This window comes from Hypanus sabinus, chromosome 7 (genome assembly GCF_030144855.1).
Source record: "Hypanus sabinus isolate sHypSab1 chromosome 7, sHypSab1.hap1, whole genome shotgun sequence".
Lineage (NCBI taxonomy): Eukaryota > Metazoa > Chordata > Chondrichthyes > Myliobatiformes > Dasyatidae > Hypanus > Hypanus sabinus.
In genome coordinates, this window is record NC_082712.1 from 171,842,431 (window position 1) to 171,863,977 (window position 21,547).

The 21,547-nt window shown below is 42.6% G+C and overlaps 1 protein-coding gene across 2 annotated transcripts in view; it reads left to right on the plus strand.

Moving 5' to 3' along the window:
* Window positions 1-21,547, plus strand: part of LOC132396451 (uncharacterized) — a 130,868-nt gene that overhangs the window by 58,303 nt on the left and 51,018 nt on the right. For both annotated transcript variants that reach the window (XM_059973991.1, XM_059973990.1), the window contains one exon: window positions 9,146-9,400. In XM_059973991.1, the coding sequence (XP_059829974.1) occupies window positions 9,174-9,400 (227 nt within the window). In that variant the 5' untranslated portion in view covers window positions 9,146-9,173. The remainder of the gene's footprint in view (window positions 1-9,145; window positions 9,401-21,547) is intronic.

Consider the following 21,547-nt stretch of genomic DNA (forward strand, 5'->3'; position numbering starts at 1 on the left):
GTATGTTCATGGTCTTCTGCTGCTGTAGCCCATCCATTTCAAGGTTCAATGTGTTGTGCATTCAGAGATGCTCTTCTGCATACCACTGTATCTCAGAAGCTGCTGATTTCCTGGGATTTTCACGCATAACAGTCTCTAGAGTTTACAGAGAATTGTGCAAGAAACAATAAAGAGCTCTGTGGGTGCAAACACTTATTACTGAGAGAGGTCAGAAGAGAATAGGGCAGACCGGTTCAAGCTGACAGGAAGGCAACAGAAACTCAGATAACTGTGTGCTACAACAATGATGTGCAGAGGAACATCTCTGAACATCAAACCTTGAAGCGAATGACCATAAACATACTTTATGGCTACTTTATTAGGTACTGGGAGAAAGAGAGAGTCGCTCCGTTGGCCAGGGTCAACCATGGATGTTGCATCCCAGCTGTGTACCTGATACACAAGCCAGCACACAATCTGGGGCAGTACGACATGGAGAGCAAGCTGTTGCCCATGTAGCAAGCTCTCCCTCTCCGTGCAGCTGATGAACCCAAAAGAACAGCAGCGACCGATACAGCTTGGCACCAACGGCATTGCAGGAGTTGCCAGTCAGTGCTGAACTCAGTGTAGGGCTACCTTCGGGAGTCCAGCTCCAAATTTTTCCTCGGGGTTTACTCCCGAAGCCTTCCCCGTGAGTGGGTATCGCCGCAAGGCAGCAGAGGTTTGAAATTACAGTTCTCCTTTATGAACTGCCAACCATGGCTGACAAGCCCCACCTGCCCAAAAGGAGGTACAGAAGGTAGCTAACAAAGTGGCCACCAAGTATAATTGTTGAATGTTACCACAGCAAATTCTTGATACATGTAAATGTACGTGATGAATGAAGTTGACCCTTAATCCACATCAGAAGTCAGCATGAGATCGGTATGCCACTGTTCATTATGCACCAGTGTTAAACTGGTGCTTTTGGAAGAAAAGTAATGAAAAGAGCATCCTTTGAACATTAATATCGAAGGGCCTAATTAGCAAGTCCGCTGAAAGGCAGCCAGGTGCCTTAAGGGTGAGAAGGAGGGTGCATTCATTAACCTGTAAACAGCAGGAGGGTTGTTGTCAGTTTTGTTGAAAACGGAAATGACATAATATGAGCTTCTAATGCAACATTAGAAATATGTGCCTTGATAGGCAAAGCATTTTGACTCCTCCCAAGGTGCAGACTTCCCATAAGAATACAAGAGAGCCCTGAGTTACTGTTTACAGTACTGTGTTACTGTGCTGTTCACTTCTCATGCAGTTTAAATTATATTTTATTAATTCACTGTACTGGGGCGGCTCGGTAGTGTAGTAGTTAGCACAATGCTTCATGGTACAGGCGACCCGGGTTCAATTCCAGCCGCTGCCTGTAAGGAGTTTGTATTTTCTCCCTGAGACAGTGCGGGTTTCCTCTCGATGGACATTAATTGGTCATTGTCAATTGTCCCATGATTAGCCTAGGATTAAACTGGGGGACTGCTGGGCAGCATCCGTGCTGTATCTCAATAAATAAACAATAAAAATAAATAAATAAAAGTCTTTGGCACATACATATGGCTAGGATGGCTAAGACTTATGCACAGCACGCTAGTTATTTTATGTATTGCACCGTACTGCTGCGACAAAAAATTCTGACATGTGAGTGACGATAAATCTGATTCTGATATGCATCTCTATTGTGATCTGAGAATGGGAAGGGGACAGGGAGCGGGGGAATAAATGGCTGAGAAAAGGGAAAGGGAGAGAGGGAATCATGGTTGGGAAAAGGGGAAGGGAGAGGGGAGGAAGTGAAAGCACCAGAGAGACATTCTGTAATTATCAACAAACCAATTGTTTGGAATCAAATGATCTTGCCTGGCGTCTCAGGGCTGGGTGCGTCTGCACCCATAACGCCCCCCCCCCACCCCCCGTCCTGGTATTTCTTCTCTGCAACCTGTCCCACACCCCTCCCGTGGTGCTCTACCCTCGCCTTTCCCAACATCCTTTACTCCCACCTGATTTACAAACTCACTCTCATTGACAAATACAGGACTGTGCAAAAATCTAGCTCTAAGCCTAAGACTTTTGCACAGTAGTGTTTGTGGTAATATTTTGTTTTATGTGCAGAGTGTGATACGTGTTCTGTGGGTGCATCATGGCCTGAAGGAACATTGTTTCATTTGATCATATATATGTACAGTTAGATGACAATAAACTTGAACATGAAGTTAGGGTTCACATTCCATGACAGTAAACACGCGTTAAGCTACGTAAGCATAGGGGTGGGTGGGCGATAGGAGTTGGATCTGGGTGCCCTGTTACCCAACTTTTAAGGGGAAATCAGTCATGGAGACACTCGCCATTCTGGGATCAATCCACTGTAGTTGGATATTAATTAAATTTATTAAGCAAATAACACTGCGGCCTGGGGAACCAGGGGTCCATCTGTTAGCTTTGTGAATTGATCTCTGTGGAAATGGATTTTGAATGGTGGTTAAAGTTCAGATGCAAAGCTCAGCAGATGGGCCCTGAGTCTCCAGTGAGGAGATTTGGAGGCTGTCCAACGTCTATTTTCCCTCCAGCTTTTTTTTTTTGCGCGACTGCGAGACGACATCTAGATTCCTGTTTTGTTTATCTGAATGAGGTTTTTAAGTCTGATTGATGTTGTCAGAGCGATATGTCCTGACTGATCCCAGTTTTGCCCGTTTGTTGTACAAGACATCAGGAGATAATTCACAGAATTTTATCCCTTAATTTAATATTTTCTGTATATACATGTTGCTGCAACATAATCCTTTCACTTGAATCTAACAATGAAGGACTTAGCCTGGCTTCTTATTTATTTCAATTGCTAATTGAATCATAGAAATCATAAACCCCAAAACAGTCCCTCCATAAGACCATAAGACATAGGAGCAGAATTAGGCCATTCAGCCCATCAAGGGTCAACAACTTTAACTTCCTCAGTGTTACCATTTCAGAGGACCTGTCCTGGGCCCAGCAGGTAAGTGCAATTGTGAAGAAAGTACGGCAATGCCTCCATTTCCTTAGAGTTTGCGAAGATTTGGCATGACATCCAAAGCTTGGACAAACTCCTATAGAAGTGTGGTGGAGAGTATATTGATAGGCTGCATCACAGCCTGGTATGGAAATACCAGGAGAGTCACAGTAGTGCCGTGCTTGGTACCAGCAACACAGAGTTTCCTCCAGTTGATCCGGTTTTCTTCCGCAGTCCAAAGCCATACCAACTGATAGGTTAATTGGTAATTGTAAATTGTCCTGTGACTAGGCTGGCATTAAATTGGGGGATTGCTGGGTGGCATCGCGCATGGAGCTGGAAGGGCCTATTCTGTGCTGTATCTCAATAAATAACTAAAAATAAATACCAACGTCCTTGATTTGAAAATCCTACAAACAGAAATGGATATGGCTGAGATTATCATGCATTGGCGACCCCACCACCCAGGTCATGCTCTCTTCTTGCTGCCATCAGGAAGAAGGTACAGGAGCCTCAGAACCCAAGCCACCAGGTTCAGGAACTGTTATTATCACTCAACCTTTGAACCAGAGGGGATAACTTCACTCACCCCATCAATGAACTGTTCACACAACCTATGGACTCACTTTCAAGGACTCTTCATCTCCCATCTCAATATTCATTTATAATAATTATTATTATAATAATCAGATATAATGATAATATATTATGTATATATACAACATAAATAATAAATATTATTACTATTATTTTATTGCTGTCTTTTGCACACTGATTGTATGCCCAGTCTTTCATTAATTTAACTGATGTACTTTTTCATTGATTCCATTATGGTTATTGGATTTATTGAGTATGCCTGCAAGAAAATGAATCACAGAGTTGTATATGGGGGCATTTACGTACTTTGATAATAAAATTACTTTGGACTTTGAGTCTGCTATGCCATTCCATCATGGCTGATTTAGTATTGAACTCATCCTCATTTTCCTGCCTTCTCCCTGTAACCTTTCACGCCATTTCTAATCAAAAACCTATCAGCTTGTGGGAGAATCTCACTGAAATCTAGTAAATATTGAAAGACCTATATAGAGTGGGCTTGGGGAGGATGTTTCCAATAGTGGGACCATCGAAAGGACCAAAGGGCACAGACTCAGAATAGGATATCCCTTTACAACTGACATGAAGAAGAATTTCTTTAACTAGGGTGGTGAATCTGTGTTATTCATTGTCACAGATAGCTGATAGGTTCTTGATTAGTCAGACCATCAAAGGTTATGGAGAGAAGGCAGGAGAATGGGGTTGAGAGGGATAATAAATCAGAAATGATAGAATGGTGGAGCAGACGATGGGCCCAATGGCAGAATTCTGATTCTATGTGTCATGGTGTTATGTTGAGCATGGAGACAGGAATACGATGAGGGGAAAGGGAGGTGGCAAGGCTTAGGCATAGCACTTTGGTTATGGATCCTGGCAGATGAAACATGTCAGAATGTAAAAAATTGGGATATGTCTGAGGGCAACTAAGATGGAGGCTTGCAGAATCAGAGGGGATAACAGAAATTGAGAAGTGAAAGGTCTTGGAGGGATTTGAAAGTAAGGATTTCAGAACCTGAGTCAATGTTGATCAACGAGCTTGGTGCTGACTGATTGGTGTGAGCATGGGCATTATCATCTGACTCTCAGATGAGTTCATGATTACAGAGGTAGCAGGCCATTAATCTGGCCAGGTGAAAGTCAGAATAGTGACCTTTAAGATCCATAAAGATGGAATACAAAGACTGAAGTTTAGGAGAATGAGGAGGGATCTCATAGAAACCTATCAAATATTGAAAGGCCTAGACAGAGTGGATGTGGAGAGGATGTTTCCTATAGTGGGGCAGTCTAGGGTCAGAGGACACAGCCTCGGAATAGAGAGGTGTCCATTAGGAATAGGGATGAGGAGGAATTTCTTTAGTCAGTGGGTAATGAATCTAGGCAATTGCCACAGATAGCTGTGGAGCCCAAGTTATTGGGTGTGGTGAAAGCAGAGGTTGATAGTTAGTGTGTCAAAGGTTATGGGGAGAAGCCAGGAGAATGGGGTTGAGAGGGATAATAAGTCAGCTACAATGGAATGGCAAAGCAGAATTGATGGTCCGAATGGCCAGACTCTATCCGATGTCTTATGGCCCTGTGGTCTAATATTTCATCCCGGATTCATTTCAGTTCTGTTCCCATCACTTTCCTCTTTGAAGTAACATTTGTTATTCGGGCTGAATGTGAAGTAATTACAGATTAACATTTTTGGATCTGTCCCAATATTTACTTTTGCTAAAAGCAAGTCTAGTAATGAGTCACTGTTCTGCCTCCCGACTTGTGGCACTACTAATCAATTGTGTATGAACAGTGTCAGCATACAGAATTCCTCCTGCTGTTCAAGGCATCATTCACACTCAGTCGAATGTTGCAGTGTCCAACACAATGTGCTAGAAATGCGTTTTTATGTGGCAACTTAATTACAAGCAGCTATTTCTATTTCTGCAGAGTCAGTACATTCTCAAGCCACAACAAGTGCACTGAAATCATAAAACTCAGCTAAAAGAAATGCAGATTTACGTGCTCAGGAAAAAGTCTTCCATTCAAGACCTAATAAGATCATACAGGTGTAGAAAATGATAAGAGGAATAAATCAAACAGACAGCCAGAGACTTTTTCCCAGTGGAAATGGCTAATACCAGAGGGTATAATTTTAAGGTGATTGGGGAAAAGTATAGGGGAGATGTTAAAGATAGTTTTTTTTCACACAAGAGTGCTGGGTGCATGGAACACTCTGCCGGGCATGGTGGTCGAGGCAGATACATTAGGAACACTTAAGAAGTTCTTTGATAGACACATGAGTGATAGAAAAATAGAGGGCTATGGAGGAAGGAAGGGTATGATTGATTCTAGTGGACATTTTACCGGGCATTTTAGGGGCATTGAAGAAACTCTTAGAAAGGCACGTGGATGATTAAAAAAATGGAGGCAATGTAGGAGGGAGCCTGCCAGAGGACCACAACCTAGTCTTAGTTTGAAGCATGTGTGCTTCAATGACCCAGAGAGCTGTGCTGGCTGGAGTCAGGGCTTTATGCTTTGGCTCTTGGTTAGATCACCTATGCCACACAGGTCAAAGGGTAGAGGCCAGAGTAAGAGTGGTCCACCCCTACTCCAGGTTCAGGGGTTCAGCTCAGGCTTAATGACCTTGACTGGTAAAACAAAACTGTTACGGAAACAGCAGTGAAGAATCCTCTGCACCTGAGTGTGATGATATTCCTGAGACTCCACCAGGATTTGTGCAACTGACAGTAGTGAGAACTGAGAGGAAGCTACTGACATAATGAAGGAAGCTGTAAGCACTGCCAGAAATGGAGGGCCTTCATTGCGGCCTTAAACACCAGTGGTATAATGGGCAAAAGAGAGAGAGAGAGCTGTGGAAAGGAAGGGTTATATTGATATTAGAATAGTTCAAAGGCTGGCATGACATTGTGAGCTGAAGGGCCTGCATTGTTGTATAATGAACTATGTGCTAGGCCGTGAATGTGTTAGTATTAGTTTATTACTGTCCCACATACAGTGAAAAGCTGATCAGGTTACACAGTGCATTGAGGTAAAACAATAACAATGCAGAATAAATTGTAAAAGCTATTGAAAAACTGTTGTGCAAGTGAACAATAAGGTGCAAGAACGTATTTTTCTTCGGTATCATTGCTCTGATGCTGGTTTTGACAATTGACTGTGTTTGCTGGAGATGCAACACAAACAAAATGGTGGAAATGGAGGGAAATAAACAGTCCACATTTCGGGCCGAGACCTGATGAAGGTTGCACAACAAACTCTGCAACAACGTTGTCAGTCAGGACACTGGGAGAATCTCACTGAAGTGCCTGAGGCGTAGTTAATGGAGCAACCCTTTGTTGGCCTCAGCGACCTAGGTTCAATTCACCTTCTGGTTCTCCTTCTCATTCCCTTTCTCCTGTGATCCACTCTCCTCCTTATTCTTCAGCCCTTTACCTTTTCCGCCTATCAGCTCCCAGCTTCTTGCTTCATTTTTTTCCCACAGCTGACTTCACCTATCACCTTCCAACTTGTACTCCTCCCCTCCCACCACCTTCTTATTCTGACTGCTTCCCCCTTCCTTTCGAATCCTGCTGAAGGATGTTGGCATGAAACGTCAACTCTTTATTCCTCCCCATAAATGTCGCCTGACCTGCCGAGTTCCTCCATCTATTCTGTGTTTGTTACTCTGGATTTCCAGCATCTGCAGAATCTCTAGTGTTTATCATTTACTGGAGTGCTTTTCTGGAGAATAACTTGACTCTCAACCTTCTGTTGAAGGAGTGGGGATGACATCATCTGAGCCACAGTTAGGCTCTGGGTTATACTGTAGGTAAGGAATTTAAGTCTTTGTAGTTCAAAGTAAATTTACATATACTGTTTGTCACCATATACAACCCTGAGATTTATTTTCTCATGAGCATACTCGATAAATCTATAGAATAATAACCATGAAAGAATCAATGAGAGACAGATCAACTTGGGTGTTCAACCAGTGAGCTAAAGATGACAAACTGTGCAAATACAAAAAAGAAAGAAATAATAATAAATAAACAATCAAAAAAATTCTGAGATCATGAGACGAAGAGTCCTTGAAAGTGAGTCCGTTGGTTTTGGGAACTTTTCAATAACGAGACAAGTGAAGTTGAGTGGAGTCATCCCCTTTGGTTCAAGAGCTTGATGGTTGAAGGGTAGAACTGTTCCTGAACCTAGTGGTGTGAGTCCTGGGGCTCTTGTAACCTCTTCCTGATGCAGCAGTGAGAAGAGAGTGTCACCTGGGTGGTTGGGTCCCTGATATTGGATGCTGCCTTCCTGCAATAATGATTTGGGTGACGTGCTCAGTGTGGGGAGGGTCGTATCCGAATCCCCTACTTTTTGTAAGATTTTCCTTTCAAAAGCATTTGTGTTTCCATACCAGGCTGTGATGCAGCCAGTCAATATACTCTCCACCACACATCTATAGAAGTTTGTCAAAGTTTTTAATGGACTCTTTAGCTGACTACTGAGTAATAGCAAACGAACAGAGACATTCATAAAGTTGCTAACTTCTTTCTAATGAAGAAATTACATTTCTCTTGAGCTGAACACCATCTTTTTTCAGTTCTCCACCTGCTTTTTTGAAGCTTATTCGTAATTATGATTAAGAAATGCAATTGCTAAAAGTGCTTAACAAGGTTCCACAGAACAAAAACAATAAGTGAGCAGGTTATCTGTTTTATCAACTTGTTAGGTGAAGAGTAAGTATTGGTCAGAACTTATTTCTTTATTTTTCTTATAAATGACTGCAAGCAAATGAATCTCAAGATAAGATGTGGTATGATGTAAGTATTTTGATACTAAATTTACTTTGAAATTAGAACTTTTTTTGTCCTTCCAGAATAGAGTTGGGGATAGTGTTAACTAACTAGTGTTGGCAAGTAGTGCTTGGTTTAACATCTCAATTGAAGTGTAGGTTTTCATTAGCTATCAGAGTAGTGCTTAGTATAACGCTCTACAGTGCCAGCGATCCTGATCAGGGTTCAATTCCCGCCGCTGTCTGTAAGGAGTTTGCATGTTCTCCCCATGACTGTGTGTGTTCTCCGGGTGCTCTGGTTTCCTCCCACATTCTAACTAGAAATACGTGACAGCGTTAGTTAGTTGTGGGCATGTTACCTTGTCATCGGAAGTATGGCAGCACCTTCGGGCCGTGGGTAGTACAGAGGGGTAGCAGTCAGTGTTGCACTTTACAGTGCCAGTGATCGGGGTTCAATTCCTGCCGCTGTCTGTAAGGAGTTTTCACTTTTCCCCTGTGACCACCGGGGTTTCCTCTTGGTGCTCCGGTTCCCACCCACGTTCCAGGCGTGTACAGGTTCGGATCAATAAACTGTGCACATTCTGTGCTGTCATCAGAAACACGGTAATACTTACGTGCTGCCCCCAGCACATCCTCAGACAGTGCTGGTCACTGACACAAAACGATGCATTTCACCATACATTTCGATACACATGTGATCAATAAAGCTAATACTTAAATCTTTAAGATTTAAGAGTCAAGGGAAGTAAGTGGCTGAAGATCATTTTGCTCAACTAATGGTTGCCTTCCTTCCTCAGAGATCCCCGCTGCCTTCGGAGACGAACCATGAGATTGTTGGGCTACCTCAGCAGACTCCATCCCTTCGGCACCACTGTAAGATCGACCGCCGTGCCCCAGGCCACTGACTCTGAGAATGTCTACCGGCTGCAGGGGACCTACCCTTACTTCCTGCCCATCCAAACCCGCTGGCAGGACAACGACCAATACGGCCATGTTAACAACATAGTGTACCATGAGTACTTCGACACGCTAATCAACTATTATCTTATCAGGTATGGAATCGCACACTGTTTCGTCTGTTCACACTTCCATCCATCTAATGATGCTGAAGTAAAGGATTTAACGTGGCAATAAAAGGTTTATTGTTATCAGTGACATAGAAGGGTTAATTCTTTTGAACAGTTTATCTCTTATCAGTTGTAATTAAATGTGCTTATAATAAATTATTTAGTGTAATTAATGTAAAAATCTTCTTGCCTGTACTGTTATTAGAAACAGATGCTGAAGGATCAACAATATTACAACATGGTGATATAGCCTTGCCAGCTGCCTGACTGTAATTACTTTAATCTCAGCTTGTTATCTAATTATCACCTTTGTAAAGGGAATACTACCCTCTACTGCATGCTGATTGTTTCAAATGATGATGAAGAGTTTAAAACAGCTGTCAGAAATCTGGGGCCTGCCTGGGTATCTTGATCACAAGGAGGCTGTGTTGAGGCCTAGTTCAGGCCTGACTTGCCTCCCACCAGAGGCCTTAGCTTTGAGCTGGCGAGTCTAGTCTTGTGAAGAGGTGAATGTTTTCACATTCCTGTATGGATGAATGTGCAGACCTCAAAGTGAGGGCAGACTTTGGCTTTTTGTCATGGAAACTGTCCCTGGCATGAATCAAGTTTACCATCAGGCTCATGTTGCTAACACCCCCTGTAACTGTGCGCTGGGACCAGATTGAAGGAAGGCATTCCAAACAGAGTAAATATTAAGGCTCGGTTACCTTCATAAATCAGCTCAGAAATGAAATGCTTCCTTTTCTATTTAATGAGGAAACATTAGAAAAAAAAACAAATTTATCAATTGAAGGTCAGCAATAGAAGCTGATTCGGGTTGGAAAATTCTAAGATAAAAATAACATATTTATTATGTTTTTTATCTTTAATTACTTATAATTTAATTCACACAGAGTGAAACAAGCATTCGATTGCAAATAAACAGAGATTCTGCAAATGCTGGAAATCCTTTCTCACATGGTAGTTCAGGAATGCAACTTGTTCAGTCTGGATCACTTAGGCTGAAGACCGCTTTCAGTACTGCACAGCTCTAAGTCTTTATTTTGTGTGGCCTGCAACCATTGCATTTACGTCAGCACTGAACTGATTCCCTGCAGACATTGGGCTCCTAGACCAGCTTTGCTCGCTTCGACAGGGAACTGATTCCTGGCTTTTGTCTGCAGACATTGGGCTCCTAGACCAGATTCACTCACCTCGTGCCAAACTGGCTCTGTGGCTATGGACTCCCTTCCAGGGACTTCATCCAGCATGTTGTGTATTGCTAAGAATTTACTACTCTATGTCCTAAGTACACCCAATGACTTAGACACCATGGCCCTCTGTGGCAATGACCTCTACAAGGTCACTCCCATGTGTAGAGGATTCTAAAGGTTTATCAGATATAGAAAGAGTAAAAGAGAGGCAAGGGTGGACATCAGACAGCTGGAATACGGCATCACAGAGGTAGTAATGAGGGGAAGTTTGCAAGAGTGGTGCACTTGCTGCAGTCAGCATCACTATGTCTTAGTGGGAATTAGTATTTGAAAGGAAATGTCAGCGAAATAAAAACACCTTCACTATTTTAAACTGGAATGCGCACTTTTGCAGCTCAGGGCTGTGATTCTGTTGCGGAGCATTAATGCAGTTTGTTTAGTGACCTCCTCTCCTCCACTAACTCAAAGGAGTCCAGGGTGTAACCAACGACAGGTCCGGCCTTTTGATGAGTTTATTCAGTCTTTTTGCATCACCAGCACCGATGCTGCTCCCCCAACATAAAGTTGCAAAGAAGACTACACTCGCTACAACAGACTGGTAGAAGATCTCCAACATCCTGCTGCACACATTGAAGGATCTCACCTTCCTTCGAAAATTGGGGAGAAGCCAGAAAGTGAGGTTTTGAGGGTTAATAAGTCTGCCACGATGGAGAGGAGTACAGAGCCGATAGGCCAAATGGCCTAGATCTGCTCCTGCTGTGTTTCTTACGTTCCTATGGGATATTGTGTTCAATTCTGGTCGGTTCATTATGGAAGGAGGTGGAAGCTTTAGAGAAAGTGTAGAGGAGATTTACCAGGATACTGCCCAGATTAGAGTGCATGTCTTTTGAGGATAGGTTGAACAAGCTAGGGCTTTACACTTGCTGCGAAGGAGGATGAATGGTGACTTGATAGATCTGTAAAGATGAAAAGAGGCATTGACTGAGTGGACAGCCAGAGACTTTCCCTGGGTGCGAACAGCTAATATGAGGGGCATAATTTTAATAGGAGGAAAGTATGTGGGTGGTGATGTTCACATGTCTGAATGGAAAATTAACTCATAAACACTACCTCACTCTTTTGCTCTTTTTTGCATTATTTTATTTTTTAAATATACTGTATATTCTTACTGTAATTTATAGTATTTGCTGTATTGCACCATACTGCTTCACCCTTCGTCTCCGAGGATCATCACCTTGTCCTGGTGGAGAAGCTTGAGAGTTCCTAAGGTCCTGAGAATGATCCCTTCTGGCGTTTATCCATCTGGAGTTTAGGTCCTTGTAGGGTCACCCATGGTGGTGAAGTCAGGGAGGAGCTTCCAGACAAAGAGTAATCCAATTGAGTCCTCAATGGTGGTGGCACATCACAAGGTCAGTGAAGGTGAAGGAAGGCTGCAGCAGTGAAAAGTTCCCAGATGCCTTGGATGTCACTCCACTGGTCCTTATCCCCAATCTGACAAGGACAGGAGGTGGCTGCCTCTACATCAGCCTCCCTATGCTAAGCAAAGTCACGCACAGACGTTCTCCTTTAAGGACTTGACCCGTAAGGAGAACATCATACTCAACTCGAGTAATCGCACTATTATGCTCCACAAAACAATAATTTTCTGACAAATGTCAGCGATAACAAACCTGATTCTGATTCTTATCGTATTTGAATCAGAATCAGGATCAGGTTTATTATCACCAGCATGTAATATGAAATTTGTTAATTTAGCAGCAGCAGTTCAATGCAATACATAATCTAGCAGAGAGAAAAAAATAATAATAAATAAAATAAAACATAATAATAAACAAGTAAATCACTTACGTATATTGAACAGATTATTTAAAAATGTGCAAACACAGAAATACTGTATATTTTAAAAGTGAGGTAGTGTCCAAAGCTTCAAAGTCCATTCAGGAATCAGATGGCAGAGGGGAAGAAGCTGTTCCTGAATCGCTGAGTGTGTGCCTTCAGGCTTCTGTACCTCCTACCTGATGGTAACAGTACATGATGGTACATGATGGCATGCCCTGGGTGCTGGAGGTCTTTAATAATAGACGCTGCCTTTCTGAGACACCACTCCCTAAAGATGTCCTGGATACTTCGTAGGCTAGTGCCCAAAATGGAGCTGACTAGATTTATAACCTTCTGCAGCTTCTTTCAGTCCTGTGCAGTAGCCCCCCTGTACCAGACAGTGACGAAGCCTGTCAGAATGCTCTCCACAGCACAACTATAGAAGTTTTTGAATGTATTTGTTGACATGCCAAATCCCTTCAAACACCCTTGTGGGTGACCCTACAAGGATGTGTAAATGACAGTTGCTCAAACTGGTCTGGGTATCTCAATGCATTGGAACATTGACATTCAGGTATGGTGGGTCTTTAGGAAAGCTATTGGAACGTTCACCCTTTAATGCGAGGAATATGCAGGAAGAAAGGAAGGATGTTTTGATTCAGCTTCACAGAGTCTTGGTGAGAAGGCAACTTGAGTGACGGAGGATGAGAGTTGACCTGATGGAGGTGTATAATATAATGAGAGGCATTGATCGTGTGGATAGTCAGAGGCTTTTCCCCGGGGCTGAAATGGCTAGCACGAGAGGGCATAGTTTTAAGGTGCTTGGAAGAGGTACAGAGGAGATGTCAGGGGTAAGTTTTTTTATGCAGAGAGTGGTGGAAGGTGCGTGGAATGGGCTGCCGGCAACGGTGGTGGAGGCAGAACTGATAGGGTCTTTTAAGAGACTCTTGGATGGCTACATGGAGCTTAGAAAAATAGAGGGCTATGGGTAAAGCCTAGGTAAGTTCGACACAGCTTTGTGGACCGAAGGGCCTGTATTGTGTTGCATGTTTTCTGTGTTTCTATGTTTCTATTAAGGTGTTCAAATTTAGTCTGTATATTTAGGAAAGGATGTGTTTTTAATGAAGCAACTGCAGGATAAAAGGTGGCAATGTGGAGAAATGTCTCTACCAAAGGAGGTGTAAGGCACTCCTGTCCTCCTCTAGCCTGCAGGTCACCCTTGAGCAAGGTGTAGCATCTACTTAGCCCTGATCAGGGGCATGTGAAGCCATGGGAGCAGCTGGTGGATGGTCGTACAAGCGGCCGGTGCAGATCACAACTCCCGGTTACGCGACCACTGACGCCAGGCAGACAATCTCTGAAGAGTATTGATAATGACTGGGGTCACCATCTTGTAAAGACACTGTCCAGACAAAGGCAATGGCAAACCACTTCTGTAGAAAAATTTGCCAAGGACAATCATGGTTATAAAGACCATGATCACCCACGTCACATGACATGGCATGTAACGGCAATGATGACTGCAGGGAAGGGCCATGGGATTGTTTCCTGGGATAACGAGTCTGACTTATAAATGGAGGGCAACCTACGAGCTCCAGAATAAATAGAAACACTTGTTGGCTGCCCCCCAACACATCCTTGGGTTTATTCATTGTTAATGCAAATGGCGCATTTCTCTGTATGTTTTAAAGTGTCTGAATCTGAAGAGAATGAACAATTGGGGCTTACAGTCACCAGCTTATAACCATATAATATAACATATAACAATCACAGCATGGAAACAGGCCATCTCGGCCCTCCTAGTCCGTGCCGAACTCTTAATCTTACCTAGTCCCACCTACCTGCACTCAGCCCATAACCCTCCACTCCTTTCCTGTCCATATACCTATCCAATTTTACCTTAAATGACACAACTGAACTGGCCTCTACTACTTCTACAGGAAGCTCATTCCACACAGCTATCACTCTCTGAGTAAAGAAATACCCCCTCATGTTTCCCTTAAACTTCTGCCCCCTAACTCTCAAATCATGTCCTCTCATTTGAATCTCCCCTACTCTCAATGGAAACAGCCTATTCACATCAACTCTATCTATCCCTCTCAAAATTTTAAATACCTCGATCAAATCCCCCCTCAACATTCTACGCTCCAATGAATAGAGACCTAACTTGTTCAACCTTTCTCTGTAACTTAAGTGCTGAAACCCAGGTAACATTCCAGTAAATCGTCTCTGCACTCTCTCTAATTTATTGATATCTTTCCTATAATTCGGTGACCAGAACTGTACACAATTCTGAAAAATATATAGAAAAATAAATGGTGGCATCAAAGTATGTGAAGTCCTGATTCAAACTAGGCATTCACCCTAGTTTGTCGAGAATTCGAGAGTTAGGGTTTGTCCATTTCAGATGAAGATGAGAAAGAATTTCTTATCTCAGGAGGTCACAAAGATTTGAAATTATTTGCACCATGTCTCTGTGGAGATGGAATCATTGAATTCAACAAAGGTGTCATGGATATTTCATCCTCCTCTCCCATTCACCTACCTTCCTCCTCACCGGGCTTCACCTATCTCCTTCCAGCCTGTACTCCTTCTTCTACTTCCCACTTTCTTATTCTGGCTTCTTCCCCCTCCCTGTCCAGTCCTGATGAAGGGTCTCAGTCCAAAACATTGACTCTTTATTCTTTCCCATAGATGCTGTCTGACCTGCTCAGTTCCTCCAGAATTTTCAAAGTTCAAAGTAAATTTATTATCAAACTACATATATGTCACCATATACTACCCTGAGATTAATTTTCTTGCAGTACGTACAAGAAACAAATAGAATCAGTGAAAAACCATGCCTGGTAGGGTAGACAACAATAATGTGCAAAAGTAAAATCAACAAACTGTGAAAGAGAGAGAAAAATAAATAATAATAAATAAACAATATCGAGACCATAAGATGAAGAGTCCTTGAAAGTGAGTCCAGTTCATTGGGAACGGATTATTGATGGGCGAGTGCAATTGAATGAAGTTATCCCCACTGGTTCAAGACCCTGATGGTTGAGGGGTAATAACTGTTCCCTAACCTGGTGGTGTGAGTTCTGAGGTTCCTGTATCTCCTTTCTGATGGCGACAGTGAGAAGAGAGCATGACCTGGGTTGTGGAGCTCCTTGATGATGGATGCTGCTTTCCTGCAATAACGCACGTTGTAAATGTGCTCAGTGGTGGGGTGGGCTTTACCTGAGATGGTGAGGCCGTTCCACTACTTTTTGCAGGATTTTCCGTACTCGGGAATTGGTGTTTCCACACCAGGCCCTGATGCAGCCAGTTAATGTACACCCCACCACACATCTATAGAAATTTGTCATTGTTTTAGATGACATGCTGGGTCTTAACAAACTCCTAAGGAAGTAGAGGTACTGCCGTGCTTTCTTTGTCATGGCACTCACGTATTAGATACAGGAAAGATCCTTGGAAATGAAAGCACTAAGAAATGTGAAGTTGTTGACCCTCTCCACCTCTGATCCCTCGATTGAAGACTGTCTCATGGACCTCCTGTTTTCTCCTCCTGAAGCCAATAATCACCTCCTCGGCCTTGCTGACATTGAGTGAGATGTTGTTGTTGTGGCACCACTCAGCCAGATTTTTAGTCTCCTTCCTATCAGCTGATTCATCACCACCTTTGATTCAGCCAGTGACAATGGTGTCCTCAGCAAACTTAAATATGGCATTGGAGATGTGCTTATCCTCACAGTCATGAGTGTAAGCATCTTGTGTGTGTTACTCTGGATTTCCAGCATCTACAGAAGCTCTTGTGTTTATGTCATAGATAATGGAGAGTGGTGGGAAAGAGCTGTTGTGGCCAAAAGAGAATCAGCCATGATATTATTGAATGGTGGGGCAGGTTCTAGGGGCCAACAGGTATTCTCCTGCTTCTGCTTCTTTGGCTTTTGTGTAATTATGTATCAGTAATCAGAGGGAGTGAGCCTTTGGTTACTGCTGGGACCATTCAGTAAGCAAAGTGTTGCTGGATTTGTGTCAATGTGTATATGGTGTCAGTGAGTGTATGTCAGTGTGCATACAATATGTCTGTGTGCTACTGGTTCGTGTTCATGTGCGTGCAGTGTTGCTGTAACTGGGTTTGTGTTAATGCATATACAGTGTTACTGGGTCCGTGTCAGTGTATATAAGGTGTTACTAATTGTATGCCAGTATGCATGCAGTGTTGCTGTTCGTGTGTCAGTGTTATCGGGGTTGTGTCAGTGTGTATATACAGTGTTAATGAGTGTATGTCAGTATGCAGGCAGGGTTACGGGGTGTGCTTCAGTGTTGGATGGGTGTCAGTCATATGGTTTTACCCATTGTGTGTCAGTATTCATATAGTGTTGCTAGGCATATGTCAGTGTGTCGATAGTATACAGTATCACTGGGAGTGTTGATGTCTGTGTGTTAGTCTGTGTACATTGTTGCTGTGAGTATGCCAGTGGGCAGACTAGGGTGGTGAGGTGGAGATACGTCTCTACCAAAGGAGATGTCAGGCTCCAGCCCTGCAGGTCACCCCAGGCAAGGTGTAGCACCTGCTTGGTCCCCCAATCAGGGTCACGTGAAGCCATGGGGGCAGGTGGTGGATGGTCATATGAGCAGCTGGTGCATATCACAAGCCCTGGTTATGCGACCACTGACACCAGGCAGACAATCTCTGAAGGGTATTTATAATGGCTGGGGTCACCCATCTTGTAAAGACACTATCCAGAACAAGTCAATGGCAAACCCCTTCTGTAGAAAAATTTGCCAAGAACAATCATGGTCACCCTGATCACCTACGTCATACAAAAGGCACAAAATAGTGATGGCGTGTGTGTGTGTGTGTGTGTGTGTGTGTGTGTGTGTGTGTGTGTGTGTGTGTGTGTGTGTGTGTGTGTGTGTGTGTGTGTGTGTGTTCGTTCATCGGCTCCATGACTGGTTAATATAAATAATATAATTTAATTTAATAGCAGTTAGCACAATGCTTTACAGTACCAGTGACCTGGATTCATTTCCTAGAAACATAGAAAACCTACAGCACAATACAGGCCCTTAAGCCCACAATGCTGTGCCGAACATGTCCTTACCTTAGAAATTACCTAGGGTTACCCATAGCCACCTCCACCACCATCGCCAGCAGCCCATTCCATGCATTCACCATAAAAAAATTTACCCCAGACATTTCCTGCCACTGTCTGTAAGGTTCTCGCTGTGTTTCCTCTGGATGCTCCGGTTTCCTCCCATAGTCTGAAGTCGTATCAGTTGATCGGTAAATTGGTCATTGTAAATTGTCCCATGGTTAGGCTAGGGTTAAGTCAGGGGTTGCTGGGTGGCATGGCTTGAAGACGCAGAAGGGCCTATTCCGTGCTGAATCACAATAAATTAATAAATTTGAAAATGAGGTAGGGAGATTTGGGAATTTACCACTGTAGGGCAATGGCACAGTTTATTTAGATGCAAATAATACTGAATTAGATGCAAACGAATTTTGATGCTGATTTCTTTCTATCCCTACTGCACGGCCATGTTAGTGTCATTGGCGTCCCCCAAAATGTGGCTGCCTATGTTAGTCCGGATGGTTAATCTTACACACTTTTTGACTTACCACCACTAAGTCGTTCTCATTACCAGGGATTGAGTTTATTTCTAGTCGCTAAGCAGCTTAACTTGCATGACTTCATTAATCATTCCACTGGATAAATTCACATCAGCGTGACTTGTCAAATGGGGAATGGGGTTTCCATTCTCAGAGTTTTAAAGTTTCAATGTAAATTGATTATCAAAATACACACAGAGAGACACACATATATAAAATGTCACCATATACTACCCTGAGATTCATCTTCTTGCAGGCATTTACAGAAAAATAAGGAAATACAGTAGAAATCATGAAATACTATGCATACATGAAGACTGACAAACAGCCATTATGGAAAAGAAGACAAAAAGAAGAAAAAGTATGAATACAAATAAGTAATAATAATAATATATAGATAGCTGGATAGATAATTAATCAATTAGTTAATACTGAGAACATGAGTTGTAGAGTCCTTGGAAATGAGACTGTAGGTTGTGGAATTAGTTCAGAATTGGGGTGAGTGAAGTTATCCATGCTGGTTCAGGAGTCTGGTAGTTGAAGGATAAAACTGTACCTGAACTTGGTGGTGTGGGACCTATGGCTCTGGTATCTCCTGCAAGAAGGGAGCATGGCCTGGATGGTAAGGGTCCTTGATGAATGAATTCTCCGGGAAGAGCTTCTAAACACAAGGGGAAAGAATGTGTTGAGAAGGAAGAAATATGAATATCTGTAGAACATTTCCTGATCTATGAATATTGCAATCAAATCTCTTTGAAGTCTGGCTGTCTTTGATATAAAGGGTAGCAAAGGTCTGAGAATTTTTACGTTTTTGGAAGATCTCTGCAATAAAGGAGCTAGAAACAGGGTCTAAAGTTCAATTGTTCATTGGTGTATCTGTGTTGATGTTTGCAGAAGATGTTAGATTTTTTTTCCTGCCTTTTAATGCTTCTTAGTAGTTTCCTAGTACAATAAGTTGTACTCTTGACCTCATGATCTACCTTGTAATGATCTAGAACCTTATGGTTTACCTGCACTGCACTTTCTCTGTAGCTGTTGCACTTTATTCTGCACTTTGTTATTGTTTTATCCTGTTCCATCTCAATGCACTGCATAATAAATTGATCTGAATGAACAGTATACAAGACAAGCTTTTCACTGTATCTTGGTACATGTGACAATAGTCAACCAATTCCAACTCCAGCTACGCTAGTGAGCATATTGGGTTTGCCAGTAGATGATGCAGCAGTGTCTACATTACCTGGGAATGGATCACCAGGTGAGTTAGCTGCTGTTCTGGCTATGTAGTTTGCTGAAGAATTATCTGATTATCTGGAACTGAAGGTTATTTACTGAAGAGTATGAGCTTTCATTGATCGAGATGGAAGAGAAATAGGGGTGTGTAATGGCATTGGATTTACTGTCCGTGAAGTTCTGAATGCAAATAAAGATCTTAAGCCCTTTCTGATTATAGGTAGCTATGGTTCCTTCACTAAAGGGAAGTTATACTGTAGCCACTACTTATCAAAGGCTAGGCCACTTCCCTGTTTATCCTTCATGACAGATTTTGCTGCCAATACTCATTATTTGAGTGGTAGGTCCCCTCTCCCTACCAAGGAGGAGATATTTCTAGCTAATGAAGTAGTTTAAACTCAGTTCATTTATTTTTAGTAATACACTTTTAAATTTGAATAGAATTCTTAAAACACATTTAAAACTCACAGAGGATTTCTGTCTTATAAAAGGTTTCCAAATTACAAACAACATCTAAAACACAAAGGATTTCCTAAGCACAAGCACCATTTCTGTAAGGTAAAAAGTCATACCAAGAAGTTGCAGACAGATATGTCATCAGTCACAGAAATCAAAGGCAGAGGAATAGATTCTAGTCCCCTGTCTTTCTGTCATTCTTCTGGTCGTCCCTTGACTATTCCTAACAAACTTGACTGCTCTCTTACATTTATATTGTTTTTATGCCACTTGGTGACTTCACATGCATGTGATATTAGTTCAGATCTGTTTGCTGGGAAATTCAGACAGATGGTTTAAAAGCTATTGGGTTCAGAGGTACCAGGCACCCAAACTTAATGCTGTTACCTCTAACTCTTTGAGTACGCAAATCACCCAACTATTGATAGATCCACTATTTGATGTGCTAAGTGATAGTATCAGTCAGGTCTGCAAGCTTCCTTGATCTAAATAACTTAGCCAGCGTTGCCTGGTTTGATACAGGCACAATTAAAATAACATTGTCTTACACTGTATCTCTTGAGCAGCCATCCCTGTGCTGTGGGCCCTCAATCTGTGCTCTATAGACAGTGCTGTTTGTTTGCAAAGTTGTTCTTTGAACTATAGACTGATTATTGCTAGCAATTTACATTCCGAGCTGAAGACCAGTTCTTCTTTATGACAAGAGGCAGAGCAAGGAATATTGGTTGGAATTTAATTTACTCAGAAGAACAACTCTTTGAACCACGGAAGAGTCAGCTGTTGTGTTAGCTAGCTGAGCGTGGCAAAAAGAACACCCCCCCCCCTCCAACCACCTCCCCAGCCCTGGATAGTGAATATGCATTCTAGGTGGGATCTTGAATTATTATCCCTCTGAAGCAACATCACCTCAAACAGTGCCAGTTTCCCTCAAGATTCAAGGTTATTCATTGTCATTTGTTAGTACACAAGCGTACAGGAGTGTCTGTACATAAGGTGACCCTGATAGGAAATTATAAAATAGTGGTGACGGTGTGAGTTAGTGGCTGACAGATTGGGGAAAGTAACTGGGGATGGTCCTGGTGTGGATGCTACATAGCCCCCTTGATGACAGTAGGACAGCCAGCCCATGAGCCAGTGGGTGAGATCCTTCATGCACAATAGTGTCAGCCTGGATTACACTCTGGCCTGGGGGTGTGTCTGATATGCACAGAATCAAGAGGCAAGCAATGAAGATCTCTGAGGACCTAACCTGGTCCCAACATATCAATGCAGCTATAAAGAAGGCAAGACAGTGGCTATGGTTCATTAGGAGCTTATGGAGATTTGGTTTGGCACCTAAGACACTCAAAAACTTCTACAGTTGTCCTGTGGAGAGCATTCTGACAGGCTGCATTGCTGTCTGGTATGGTGGAGGGGCCACTGTACAGGATCGAAAGTAGCTACAGAAAGTTGTTAAGTTAGTCAGCTCCATCATGGGCACTAACTTCCATAGTATCCGAGGCATCTTCAAGGAGCGGTGTCTCAGAAAGGTGGCATCCATTATTAAGGACCACCATCACCCAGGACATGCCCTCTTGTCATTGTTACCATTGGCAAGGAGGTACAGAAGCCTGAAGGCACACACTCAGTGACTCAGGAACACCTTCCCTTCTGCCATCCAATTCCTAAATGGACATTGAACCCATGAATAACACCTCACTTTTATTATTTCTGTATTACCACTATTTTTAATTTAACTACTTAACATACATACATACGTATATATACTTGACCATACTTGTTTCACATTTTTATTTATTTTTCTAAATTATCATGTATTGCATTGTA